This window comes from Hyperolius riggenbachi, chromosome 3 (assembly GCF_040937935.1).
Source record: "Hyperolius riggenbachi isolate aHypRig1 chromosome 3, aHypRig1.pri, whole genome shotgun sequence".
In the NCBI taxonomy this organism is placed as follows: domain Eukaryota; kingdom Metazoa; phylum Chordata; class Amphibia; order Anura; family Hyperoliidae; genus Hyperolius; species Hyperolius riggenbachi.
The window spans coordinates 347211798-347226488 of record NC_090648.1 but is presented as its reverse complement, the minus strand read 5'-3'; the positions used below and the strand labels follow the sequence as shown (position 1 = coordinate 347226488).

Sequence of the window (14691 nt, the reverse complement as noted above, 5' to 3'; positions counted from 1 at the left end):
CCGCTTATCGCCAAAGCGCGAGCACTTTTTAAAGCGTTAGTGCTATTCTAACCTATGGCAGTAACCTCATTGCTGCAATTGGTGCCTGATCGCGGGCGTTTTTGCGATTAGCGCCAATTGCAAAACCGTTCTGGAGCGATCATGGTACAGTGCTTAATAAAGCACTGATTGTGATCGCTCTGAATCGCGGAAGTGTACAGTGAATTTACAGCGATAATCGTGGTAAAAAATCACCTGCACAAAACGATCGATTTGTAAGTGTAAACAGGCCCTGCGGGTATAATGCTAGGCCCTCTATTTTCTGGCCATTTCAATCAATTTCAGGTGTATTATTGATCAATAGTGTGATCAGACATGGTGAAAATCTTTGTGCAGGTGAATAGGGGAGGAGCTGTGGGGAAAAACAGATGGCTGCATAGCACCGCAGTGCTTTGACTGAAATAATGCTCAATGCAGACTGACTGTGCATTGTGGTAGAACAGGGGAGCCCATTGGGTAGATCGCGAGGACTTCATGGTAGATTGCTAATTTTTAAAGGATACCCACGGTGACATATGACATGATGAGATAGACGTGTATGTACAGTGCCTAGCACACAATAAATAACTATGCTTTTTTTTCCTTTCTCTGCCTGAAAGAGTTAAACATCAGGTTATGCAAGTGGCAGTTCCTGTCTGAGTCAGGACTGGGTCAGACTACAGTGTGACTCTCACTGATAAGAAATTACAACTATAAAACACTTCCTAGCAGTAAATGGCTTCTGAGAGCAGGAAAGATAAAAAGGGTCAATAGTTCATAGAGTTTAGCTCTGGCTTACTTATATGAACGAGTCATTGAACTAAAACAATAAAAACTTAAAAAGCATATTTAAATATAAAATAAAACTGTGGAATATCTTCAAAAGTCATTTTTAGGAGGAGGATAGATACAATTGTTTATTCCATTCGTTTATTTTCACCTTAGGTGTACTTTAAAGTAGCTCACAAGCCAAATAAGTGTGGGGACCTCTGTGGTAGAATAACGGATCCCTGTCTGACAGATTTTCAATCAGGGTGGGATTGATCAGCTTTGCAGATCAGGTAATAACAGACTCTTTGCTAAAAGGTACCTACACACGTTAGATTTTTCCAAATGACCGGTCGTTTGACCTGAACACTGCCATTCCAGCACAGGAGACTGGGGCGCAGCAGTGAGTAACTTCAGCGCCGTCAGAAGACGGAGCTGAAGTTCCTTATAAACCACTATAATTAGTCCTCCAGCAATTGCTGGAAGCCAAATTATTTCATTCCCTACCATCCATGGCGGCTTGGAGGAGGAATAGTATTTAATGCTGTGGGGGGTAGAGGTGTGGAAAGCGCTGGCACTGCAGACAGTAGACTTCTATTAAGATGGAAGGGGGGATGACTCAATCCACACAATCAGGTGCGGCCAGGTGAATCTCAGCGTGCTCAGGCAGCAGTATGTCTGTATCAATGAAGAGAGGAGGAAAGCGCCGGCACTGCTGTCAATCACATTTATTTGTTCTGCAATCAGTAACATGTAAATACATGCAGGCATAAAAACATTGTAGTGGGGGCACGTACCCTGAGGTGGATGGTTGTGGCGTGATGGTGGGTGCAGAGGGAGGAAGAGCCTGACGGCCGTTTCGCGCTGTGCGCTTCTACGGAGGCTGCCTCCGTAGAAGCGCACAGCGCGAAACGGCCGTCAGGCTCTTCCTCCCTCTGCACCCACCATCACGCCACAACCATCCACCTCAGGGTACGTGCCCCCACTACAATGTTTTTATGCCTGCATGTATTTACATGTTACTGATTGCAGAACAAATAAATGTGATTGACAGCAGTGCCGGCGCTTTCCTCCTCTCTTCATTGATACAGGAATAGTATTTAACATCAATGGGAATTTGTGCAGGAGCAGGATAAGCCATACAGGCTGTAGCCTGCTCCCAAGTCTCCTGCGCCAATTCCTCTCGTTCGCCGTTTGGACGTCAAATCGGGCGTGTTTACAGTACAAGTGGTCGTTCAGCTGATAAAATTGGATTTGACCGATCCGCCAAGCGGGTCTGTCAAAAATCTGAGGTGTGTACGAACCTTAAGGGACAGAGACTTCACCTCAGAGGACAGCATCACTGTGGTTAGCCATTTTTAGAAGTGAGGACAAAGCAGGCTACTCATTCACAGATATCCAGACATTTGTAAAAGTTCAAAATTCATGTCTTTGCATATGTATAAAATGTCCCTTTTGTTAAAGGGAGTAGGGAAGTTGGGTGACATCTTTGTATAGATTCTCCTTTCCAGGGAGCACTTTTGTAAAAAATAAAGGAAACACTAAGACTCCCCCACAAGAAGATGGACTACTCCCAAACCCATCAGATTTGTCAGATTTTTACTTTCTACTAACAAAAGCATCATAGGAGAAAAGTAATTCATAGTGCATTTTACACAGGCTGCAATATCATACAAAATAGAGGACCACTTTCAACAATTTTTTTTGGCAATAGTGGTCCTTCAATAATATAGTTTTCTGTTGAATGTAAAAACTCAGTGCAGACTTTCCATTATTCTGGTGATGTGGCAGGTTTAATTTCAGTGGGATGTTTGTATTTGTTTTGTATATTGAGATATAGTCGACTCCAGTATTTAACCCTCTAAAGCTGGAATTTTTTTTATTGACTCAAGTATAACTCTACCCAGCAAAGTTAATGGCTGCACTTAGGGACCAGGAATAATTAATAGCTGCACTTGGGGCCAGGAGGGGTTAATGACTGCACTGCATACAGTATTGCAGCCTTTAACCCCTCCCATCCCTAAAGTGCAGCCAACAACTCCTCCAGGCCCCCAAGTTCAGTAATTATTCCCTCCCCTTTCTGTAGCCCAGTATTTTTCCCAGTGCCCCCTTCCTTGGTAATTGTTGTGGCCAGGACTTTTAAATTTTTTTTTGGCATTTCCTCTATCAAAGAAAGTGCCACTCACCACAGGATAAATTGCTGCAAATGGGAACGTCACTAATAGCAGGGCTGTGGAGTCGGAGTCGAGGCAATTTTGGGCACCCGGAGTTGGAGTCATTGATTTCATAAACTGAGGAGTCTGAGTCGGGAGTTGGATGATTTTTGTACAAAATCCACAGCCCTGTTAAGTACTAGACTAAGGAGTCGGAGCCATTTTGGGTGCCCGGAGTTGTGGTTTCATAAACTGAGGAGTCGAAGTTGGAGTCAGAATATTTTTGTACCGACTCCACAGCCCTGAACAATCGCGCACACATTACTCAGTGTACTCAGTGTTGCTTGTGACTTGTGTATAAGTCGACACCTATACTTTTATTTAGTGAGTCAGATATACTGTATATATCCCAGGCATTGGCAGTTACTTTTTTACAGGTACCGGTTAAAGGGAACTGAATTCAGTGTCCAGCTTCAGACCAAGCTGGGTTTTAATTTTGGATACAATGGAAAAGGGTTGGGATATAGTAAAATAAAAAAGCATTTCTAAGGTATGTAGTAAATACACTATGAAAAGTAGGTGTGTGCGAGTGTGAAAGTTTGTGTGTGCGCACGAGTGTGAGAGAGTGAGCGTGATTGAGTGAGTGAGTGAGTGTGTGTGTGTGTTTGTGTGAGAGTGTGTGCTAACTTTTACTTTAAAAAAAAAAAAAAAAAAAACTTGTACTTACCTTCTCTGCCCATGCCCAAAATCCAATGGCCAAGAAAGAAGCTCCCAGTAGCTACAAAAGGAAAAAAAAAACAGCCTTAATAAAATTATGGAACTCAAGTCCTCACTTGGCAAGACTTGAAATCTTCTACTATAAACCAAATATATATGTACATATTTATGGTTTGGTGCCCTTTAATATAGAGGATAAAGAACAGCATGTATAAACCCGACCTTTATGGAACAAAAGAGCACAGTTCTCTCACAGCGCCATATTCAGCATTGCACAAAGAATTTACTCCCACAACACTATCACATTCTACAGATCTCACTCTCCCTTTCTGCGACACAATTGCCTAAGAAAAAGAACCAACACAGATCCCCTTGTTGGCATCTTATCAGCACAAAACACAGAAATAGTTGACCAAGAACTTAAATGTGACTGAAAAATATGTAAAAGGTTTTAATACAACTTTTGTAGTCTCCCAGTCTTTGTCAAAAAGACATAAGAGGAACTCCAGCCTAAACAAACATACTGCCATTAAATTACATTAGTTATGTTAATTAAAATAGATAGGCAATATAATCTCTTACCCACACTGTTTTAAAAGAACAGGCAAATGTTTGATTTCACGATGGCAGCCATTTTTTTTGGTTGAAAGGAGGTGACAGGGAGCATGAGACACAGTTCCAATGGTCCTGTGTCCTGAGCACCTCTCCCAGTTGCTAGGCATCGTGAACAACAACATAGGAAATCCCATCATGCTCTGCACAGCATCAGGGGAAAAAAGCCCAGGCTTTTTTTCTTTGATGGGTGGAGCTTAGATAAAAATGCAGCTACAAATGAGGCTTTGGTAAGAAAAACAAAGTTCTGATGCTGTGAAACTGTTAGCAGAACTGAAAAGGCTTGGTGTTTGAGTAGATTTTTAGTCCTGAGGTTCACTTTAAACATCCCATATATGGATTCTATGGGAGGGAAGGTGGAGGGGTAGTGTGTGTAAGAGTGAGCGAGTGAGGGAGGGAGTGTGCATCCTGGTTCTCCTACACAAAAAGAGGAAGAGCCTGGTGGTGATCACATGATCAGAGTTAAAACTAAAATTAAATCTTCAGGTTTTTTGTTTTTTTTTACTGAAACAGTGGGAAAATGTATGGGGTGTGGTCAAAGGAAATGGGAACTTTTTGAAGGAAAAAAAACGGAACTTTGCTTTCTTATCTCTCAGTTTCAGACTGACAGAAGGGTATCTCTCAGTTTCAGACAGACAGAAGGTGGCAATGGGTAATACTCAAAACGAACTAGGAGTTTTAGATCATCCTGGTTTCTTTAATGGGTTCTGCAATAAAAGTAGATTTTAAAAACACTGTATATCAGAATATTAAAAATAAGATGCATTTTTTTGTTTGTTTTTAACCCCCAAAAAAATTCTACAATGACCCAAAGCACTACATTTTCTCAGTCATAAAATCAGCTTGTAATTAATTAGTCAGCACTATGGTTTCTGCATTATTAGATGCTTTCTATTATACCCTAGCAGTAAAGTAAAACAAATTTTATAGTTTTAACCCCCAATACTGCACAACCTTAGATACAGTATGCTCAATGAACTTGGATGGCGCTTGAAACTGAGACGAGCAAATGCACTTCCTGACCGTATTGACTGGCCGAAATTCCAAGCATCACTTTTATTTATTTATTGTATTTATAAAGCGCCAACCTTTTACGCAGCACTGCCTACAGGCTGAAATTATTAGCATGTCACTGACCTTCTCTAGCAAGAACCTCTAATCTAATCTCTTATTTTTGTTTGCGGTGCAAAAAGGTAGAATTAAATTTTTCTCTCTTTTGTTTGTTTTTGTTTTTTTGCACTGCAATCGTAGTGGCAGAGCTTTACATTACATTTTTTAAAAATGTAGAGACCGCGAAGGGGAATGGGGGGGGTGGAACAGTACAAGTTAAAGACTGCATTGGTTTTTGTACTAGTAAATTTACTCTGGGGGTACAATTAACTCTTTCTGGTCCATTGTGGGACTTGGCTTAGCTGTACAGTGTGGATTCCAAAACCGAGATCTATAAAGGTCGTTTTGGGTGACTGAAGCTGAAAATCTTTATGTAGCTTGTGTTAATCAGCCAATAAACAAAGTCTTTATGGAAATTGGGAAATTGTCAAAATTAGATTAATGACATCCTGGCTGGATTACGGTCAGCTCTATCCTATAAACTAAACGAAGGATGTATGACACGGACACTCTGTGGCCAGTTGACAGTTTAACTGTACAGTTAGCAAGTAGCAACTCATCATTAAAGAGCTGATCTGCCAGGAATTCTCTATACTAACTGAAGGTTGTAAACATGCACAGACCCAGAAGCACGTGTGGGCAGTGGCGTAGTGTGGTCTGCGAGTTAGTGAGTTGGTTGTGGTGTGCAGTCTAAGCACGCAATTCTTTTGAGAATGTTTCTTAATTGAATCTAAAAATCACTTAAAGTCAATGGGAACCACTTATAAACAAAAAAGCCAGATACTTACCTAAGGAGAGGGAAGGCTCTGGGTCCTAATGAGCCTTCTCTCTCCTCTCCTGTTGCCCGTCCAGCGCTGGCTCACCCGTAGCAGCATTCCACCAACTCGGTCAAATGCTGCCATCACCGCCTCCGAGAGGAAGACTTTGGAATTGTTTAGGAGCCTGAGTGCTCCCGAAGACGGGCCGCTCCATACTACGTGCGCAGTATGGAGCCCGCCTGTATTTGGGAGGACTCAGCTCCCGAAGACTTCTGAAGTGCTCCGCGGTGGGGGATTTGAACGGAGGAGCTCCCGCCTGAACCAGAGCACCGGGAGAAGAGAGGGCAGGCACTACAGGACCCAGAGCCTTCCCCTCTGCCTTGTTTTTTTTCCAAGCTATTCCCATTGGCTTTAAAGCACCACTACACTGAAAAAAAAAACCATGAGAATCCCCCATGAAGAGATGGACTAGTCCAAAACCTGACAGTTCTCGCTATAGTAGTCCTTTCAAAAAACCTTTATGTAAATAAACCTTTAAATAAACTTCTATATTAAATGTGATGTAGCCTAAAATGAGTATATCATGCCTCAATCTGAAGAGGAATTTCAGAAGATACTAATGGAACATTCACTGCAAATTGGCAAACTACCAGGAAAAGCACAACTGAATTTGCTCATTGCGTTTGCTTTGCAATTTTGTGTGCAATTGTAAAATCCAATTCAGTTGTCACAAATTATGCAAATGCCGATGTGGTTAAAGCGGACCCGAACTAAACATTTTTTTTAATTTAAAATATTTAGTTGCACCACGCTGACACATACAAAGATAAATAAACACTCCTTCAAGCCTATGAGCATTTCAGTGTATGCTTTTCACCCTTCTCTTTTCATAACTAGGGTTATACAGGTGGCAGCCATTAGCAATTCCTCCTTCGCCAGACACCATCTACTCCACCAGTCTGCCGGATTCTGTCCCGGCAATATGAAAGGAAGGGAGGGGTTCCTCCAATAAATGTAGAATATTTTATATTTATCATCATGCAGCTGAAAAAAGGCTGCTATTTATTATGATTTAGAAAATAGATTTTATGTCTGAAATCTTGTATTTTTAATTTGGGTCCACTTTAAGTCAGGGAAGCCAGTTTTATAGAACAGCAAAATGACTGGAAGATTCAGATGCAAACTAGGCTCACCTTTCCTGCATGTTCCGCAAACAGGTAACAGGCATGAAACAGGAAATGTACCTCTGCTATTGCCATGCTCAAACCTCGTCACTGCGCTTCCTACTGTAATTCTGAGAAATGTCACCTTCTATTGTTCTGCCTAGTTTCAGTGTCAGTCGTATGGTGACATTGCTTGCCCTGCCCCAAATGGAATTTCAGACAAAACTGTGTAAATCTGAGCTTTAGCTCTCAGGCTGTGTTCCACCGTGACACACACACACACACACACACACACACACACACTGGTTAGCCTCCAACAGATCCATTGCGCTAAGCGGATCACACTTCTGTGCAGTCCGCAATAATTCCGGAAGAGCAGATACGCCCCCCTTATAGACTGCGGTGGTAACATATGCCCTTGGCTCCAGACGGACAGTGGCAGACCATTGGAGCGGACACTACATTGCCCGCTCCCGCTGGCCTTGCATGATCCAGTTAAAGTGGGAACCAAGCCTCAGCAGTTTCTGCTCATCAATCAGGTATTGTGTCCATGTTACTTCTTTAGGCTAGGTGCACACCTAAGATAGCGTGAAAGGCTGTGTTTTATGGCAGGTTTTATGTTAACGTTGTGTGCCTTTTTGCTGCATTTTTAGTGCATTTGAGTTAGGGTTTTCTTTTTTTTACCGCAGAAAGCGTTTTTTTTGCATGCGTTTTAATGCGCTTGCGGTTCACATATGCGTTTTGTATGCTTTTTATGCATTTTTCTATTGCGTTTTAAGCAAATCATAAAAACGCAATAAAAACTTTAAAAAAAAAAAAGCATAGAAAACGCCGGCCATTGCCTTTCCATTGACTTTCATTATGTGCGTTTTTGATGCGTCTGATTATTATGCAACAAAACCAGCGTTTTATTAAACCACAGGTTTGAAAACGCATAGAAAACGCATATGCTTTTTTTATATGCATGTCCCATAGACTTCCATTAGAGGCAAAAAAAATGCAGCGTTTTCCACAACGCTAGTGTTTCTGCTATGTGTTCACCTAGCCTCACATGGTTTATATTCACCTATCATTAACATTAGTATTTCTAATTACACCAGAAAGGAAATGTGTGCATCAACCAAGTGAACCTGACAAATCTGGCTTTGCAAATTTGGCCTATTGGCTAATCACGAGACATAACTCATGCAAATATGCATTTGCTTTCGCATTCCTAAATATGCAGGGTCAAAAACCAAAACCGCAAAACAATCGCCCTGCGGGAATTAGTTCATGCTACATAGCACTATCCAGGGGCGCCACGAGGAGGCTTCCCATTGCCCCCACACAACCGGGGGGCCGCAGGGGTCCCAGGCTCTCTCACCGCCTGGAACCCACACAGCGGCACCCCGGAGGGGGAGGCTGGGGGGTGCAGGCGATCTCCCCAGCGTGGCCAGCGCCGGGAAGAGCCGCCCGCACACCCCCCCCAAGATTAAAAACAGGCACTTACCTTAACGTCCATTGCGTACTGCTACATGCGCATGACCTGGGCGCGACACATAAGGGGAGGACAGGCGCAAACAGCCTGCTCCAGGGCTCTCACCTCCTTTGGAGGCAGGTGGTGGATGGCTTGCTCTAGGTGGTGTGAACCCTGGAGTGGACTGTCTGTGCCTGTTCCCCCCCCCCCCCCCTTCTGGAGTGATGTGTGTGAGCCAGCCCTGAGCCTTCAGCTTGGGGTGACCCATACTTCATTCCGTTCCCATGCAGTGCCCCCAAGTTTATGCGCAGTAGCAGAACGCAATGGACGTTAAGGGAAGTGCCTGTTTTTAATTTTTAGGAGGTGGGTGCGGATGGCCCCACCCGGCGCTGGCCACGCTTGGGAGGGTCGTCCGCTCCACCCAGCCTCCCCCTCCGGGGTAACACTGTGGTCCCTAGGCAGTGAGAGGGCCTGGGGCCCCGCAGTCCCCCTGGTTGTATGGGGGCATTGGGAAGCCTCCCCGTGGCGCTCCTGGATAGTGCTATGTAGAATGAACTAATTCCCGCAGGGCAACCGCTTCGCGGTATTGGTTTTTGACCCTGCAAAGTTTGGCATGCGAAAGCAAATGCATTTTTGCATGAGCAATGCCTCATGATAAGCCAATTTAGCCAGATTTGCACAGCCAGACTTGTAAGGGTTAAGCTTGGTGTTGAGCACGCATACATTTTCTTGTAGTAACATTAGTATTTGCCTTGTTCAATTGTCAGATCAGTTGGGGTTTAAATACTTCTGGAGAACAGAAACAAACGTAACAAAACAAAAATAGACCCCGAACAAGCATGCAGATCAGACGTTTGACTGAAGCCTGACTGGATTAGCTGTATGCTTGTTCCAGATGTGTAATTTAGACACAACTGCAGCCAAAGAAATCAGCAGGACAGCCGGGCAACTGGTATTTGTTAAAAGGAAATAAATATGGCAGCCTCCATAGGTCTCACCTCAGGTTCCTTTTTAAGTGGGGCAACGCTTTGAAACAATGGCTAAACCAGGTATTTTTTTGTTTTTTTTTTAAAGCAGAGGACTAATAGAATTCAAAGCCAGGAATACAGATTTTGAACAAATATTTACCGTAATCAAAACAATGTATACACTACGTATGTAATGATGTGTATGCAAACTGCACAATTCCAGAAGTTCATTTATTATCTGCAAAAACTGACAGTATCCAAATTGTACTTGTGTCCTACACTGAAAACCTTTACCATAGGGGTGGCCAAACTTTTTAGGCTAAGGGCTATATCACCATTCTTGAGAGTGGTAGGGGGCAGAACTAGCAAAACTGAACACTGTTTTTGCTGATTGCCGTTGGGTATGCTATGCCTGTGACATTTTGTCAAATAAAACAGATCCATGGGAAATAACTCATAACATGTGCAGTTAGCACAATAAAACCTGCTAATCAGTGGCTGTTACTGCTGCTGGCCCCTGCATCCAGCACCTCAGCTACAGCCTGCGGTCCACATGGAAGTAACAACTGAGCTTTGGGGGCCACCAGAAAATGTCTCAGGGAGTCGCATTTGGCCCCTGGGATGGACTTTGGACAAGCCTGCTTCACCACTTTCCGTTTAGTTCAATACATTTCCAATGTGTGCCCTGCGATGAGATGTTTAGTGCTGGGATGTATTCTTATGATAAGCTGAACACTTGTTTCCCTAGCAGTTTCACTATTGAGAAATCATCCCTTGCTGCTAGGAAAACAAACACTTATTTGAATCAATGGGATCGCCGAGTATGGAACATACAGGTCGATAATGTCATTTGTTCAGCATCATGGTTATGAAGCTGTAGAAGAGCTTTGCATGGAGTGCCTCTGGGCGGGCAATGACTCCCAAACATGCACTTGTTTATCACAGGATACAGTTCAATGTTTCTCTTGTGTTCCACATAAGTGTACCACTCCAGCAGCTGCACCAGCTATGCGATGGCTGTATGCATGCTGGGACGGAACACAGAAAAATCAGTGGCTAAGCTGCTATGTGTATACCTAGACTGATGGATTACACAGGCATAGCAAGCTTAGGATACTCCTACAAAAAGTTGAGAACAGACACTAGCAAAACAAAAACAAGTGTTTAGTGGCTACTATAGCTCTAAGCTTCCCTCTAGCAATGGTGTGGAAATTATGTGGTTAAGCTGCTGAATCTAAAAAAGGTCAAACATGTGAACTAAGCATTTAACAGTTTTAAAAGATAATAAAAAAAATAGACAGCCCTCATATTTCTCTCACTCCAATATACTTTTAAAATAATTAGGTCTTTTTTGCTGCTTTAAAGGTCACTCGTTACATTCAATAAAAATATCCCAAGAAGCAGCTAAATCAGTTCTAACCTTAATTTTTCTTACATTTGTAATCGTAAAGTTACACATTAAATTCCTTTCCAAGCTTAGGATGCCTGTTGCATGATACACACACACACACACACACACACACACAAACACAAACACGTGTATATACACACACACACACACACACACTTTCATCCACATGTAATATACAATAAGCACTATGGAAGGAAGCTGAAGTCCAGGCCACATGAGGAGCTCTGGTGAGCGCAGTGGCTGGCAGCTCCAGCAGCACTGACACTGACAGGCAGGAAGTGTACATCTGGGCTGAGGGGCTATCACAGCAAGGGTACAGCTCAGCAGAGAAACAATGATGGAGAGAAAAAGCCAAAACAATGTCAGCACACTTTGCAGAAGGCTTCAAGCTGGCCATACACTGGTCAAGGTGTCCAAAAGATAGATCTATCTCAGATTATAATCTGATTTGAGCGTAATCTAAATGATTGAATCCCGCTACACACAGATTTTTAATAGATTTCAGCATTTTCTTTTACACAGCAAATCGCTAAAAGATTCCGATTTTCACTGGCTGCCACCAACACAAGGAGAAAATCGCAGCATGCATATTTTTTTATAAATCGCAAAAAAAAAAAACAAAAAAAAAAAACGGAAGCACATGTAAAATCACATCAAAACCGGAATCACACAAAGTGTAAATGAGCCCTCAAAGCTATTTTAAAAAAATCTATCTAATAAACACTATGGGCCATCCATCTGCCGCTGCACCCGGCCTGCACCAGATTGTTCAATATTATCCAACTGGTACACTCGACCGATTCAATAAATTTCAGCCTAAAATGGATTGGGCTGGCATGTTGGGGCATTAGTTTCTAGCAGATTTATTCGAATTATCATTTAGGCCAGATATTGATGGTAAAAAAAACAAAACAAAAAAAAAAAACCTATGTGTATGGCCACCTTCAACAGAAAAATGTAGTAACTATTTAGTACATATGACACATACATAACGGGTATACTTGTGAAGCATCATTGGTTTATATTGAGAACTCCCAGTCCAGGATTCTGCCACACCTGTAGATATCTCCCCCCCCCCCCCCAAAAAAAAAAATGGGCAGCACGGCGGTGTAGTGGCTAGCGCTCTCGTCATGCAGCAGTGGGTACAGAGTTCGAATGCCAGCTAGGTCAGCATCTGCAAGGACTTTGTATGTTCTGTGTGGGTTTCCTCCCAAATCCGAAAAGCATACAGATACATTAATTGGCTTCCCCCTAAGATTGGCCCTCGACTAGGATACACATACTACAAGATACATACATAGACATATGACTAGGATAGGGATTAGATTGTGAGTCCCTCTGAGGGACAGTTAGTAACAAGACAATATACTCTGTACAGTGCTGCGTAATATGTCAGCACTATATAAATACTTGAAGAAAATCTCAGTTTTTCTTCTGCAAATTGACAGAATTTGTGTACGATTTTAACATGCAGGAAGGTGAATAGCTGTATGTGCGGGACTGGGTGGCTGAAGCAGAAAGAGGAAGAAGGGTGAAAGTCAACCAGCTATTTATGAAGACTGTTCAACGCTACAGGAAGCCAGGCAAACGGGGGGTTGTAGGGAGAAAATTCACACGGCGATTCCAGTCAGTAACCATAGAAACAACCTGCTCTGCCATTCTGTTCTGCTTGTAATCACAGACATTCAGTTTCAGGAAAAGGTGTGCACAGCCCATGGATTGTCCTTAACACACACGTAAGAGATAGCTAGATATATAGGATACACACACATGCATTCATACAGTGAACATGTATGAGCAGGAAAGAGCTTGCATAGATTCATCAGTCAGCAATATTTAGACCACAATGCAGGTTAAAGATCTATCGGCCATGACGGTTGTTATTGGCATGCGTCGCTAAACGTTGTTCGTGTAATCGCACCTGTACCCACGACGTGAGACTGCTGAAACGACCACTCGTCACTCAAAAAAAGAAAATGTATTGGAAAAATTGTGTGGTGGGTATGGGCCTTAAGACGGATGGAAGCAGAGGATATAGATGGAAATGGAGGCTGCAAATGAGGAGCAAAACATGGAGAAGGAGGTGGGCTGCCACTCAAAGAATCTCCCCGCCCCTCTGTCTTTTTTCACTGAGAGAGGCGGGGAGAGGCGGAGATAAGCGGAGATTGACTGGAGAGGAGGCATAGTTACAGTGCAAAGCTCTGCCTCCCCAGGGCAGCATAATCTGTGACCTGCAAAGTCGTGGAACTTTGCAGGTCTATTTCTAAGCCATAAATCACTTGTTTTGCCGAGGGATGTAGCGAATCTGCTTAGGATTTAATGCTGAATGGATAAGAAATTAAGGTAAAAAAAAAAAATACTTAATGCATAGCTAATATGGCGGTCGAGTACGTATCTCATACACATCTCCCTTCACACACATAGTACATTACCTGACATAACATATAAGATACTTTTTATTCTCTTAACCAAAAATTGGGCGGAGACGAATACAAATTTTCACTGGGACAATGTACACTGCAGCCATTCTTACACTTAAAGTTCTCAATCTTTGCACAGTTGGTCACTGGGTGACTGGGAATAATATTCAGAAAAGTGAGTGGAACCTACAAAAGCCAATCAAAATTCACCTATTGATTTTCAAGGGGAATATTTATTTGCTGCCATTCTTGCACTGTTAAAGGATACCACAACCGAAAAAAAATTATAGCTGCAGTGTGGGGGGGGGGTTAAATGTACATACCATCTGCTCCTCCTGCCCCGCTCCGTCAACCGCCGTTAGTCTAATATACATCCCGGTGTCCGGTGACTTTCTTGACCCCTCACCCGGACATACTGCGCTGTGTGCGCAGTATGTCCTATCCTGTTCACTTCTGGGCGGCGCATAGCGAGCCGCTCAGAAGCACGCTGATCCCTCTGTCTCCTCTGGGCTGTGTGTGCGCTCCACTACACCAAGTGTCACATGATTAGCATGTGACGCTTGGTGTAGTGGAGCGCACTACACCAAGTGTAGTGAAGGGGGGGTGAAGCCACAGAAGAAAAGGGGGTGAAGCCACAGAAAATCAGATTAGTTTCATTTTAATGCAAATTATTGATGTCAAAGACCGCAAAGCTCACAAACTTGGTCATTGAGTAATTGTGTGTTAGGGTTAGAAAAAGTGGGCGGAGCCAACACCCACCAAATACAAACATGGTCAACGCTGGGCCATCAGCTAGTATCTATCCATCCATCTATCTCCTTTGCAGGCTGTCTAGTTCATTTTCTTTGCTTCAGTGCCTCTATATTGTTCTAATTTATTTTCATCACCACCACAATTCCACCCTTCCTGTGTTGCGTACATATAATTAAGCTGCTGGGAGATTTGGGGGCGGGGTAAAGGGTCTTACCCTGCTCTTGCAAAAGTCTCAGCAACGTTAATTACTATTCCCTCTCCAGGTCACCGTGGATAGTGGGAAACGATTATGCTGTTTTTATAATAATTTTGACTCAGTCTTGGCGGCGCTCTAATTACTCACTAAACACCTGTGTTGCCCCCTATTTTCATATTAATGGCCCT

At 43.0% G+C, this 14691-nt stretch overlaps 1 protein-coding gene and 1 long non-coding RNA gene across 3 annotated transcripts in view; one reads left to right on the top strand and one right to left on the bottom strand.

The window, feature by feature from the left end:
• TSPAN17 (tetraspanin 17) overlaps positions 1-14691 on the bottom strand; it is a 106216-nt gene that overhangs the window by 46144 nt on the left and 45381 nt on the right. The window contains exon 2 of the mRNA XM_068277045.1: positions 3667-3717. Coding sequence (XP_068133146.1) covers positions 3667-3717 — 51 coding nt within the window. The remainder of the gene's footprint in view (positions 1-3666; positions 3718-14691) is intronic.
• Positions 1-14691, top strand: part of LOC137563934 (uncharacterized) — a 198310-nt gene that overhangs the window by 142691 nt on the left and 40928 nt on the right. The window lies entirely within an intron of this gene.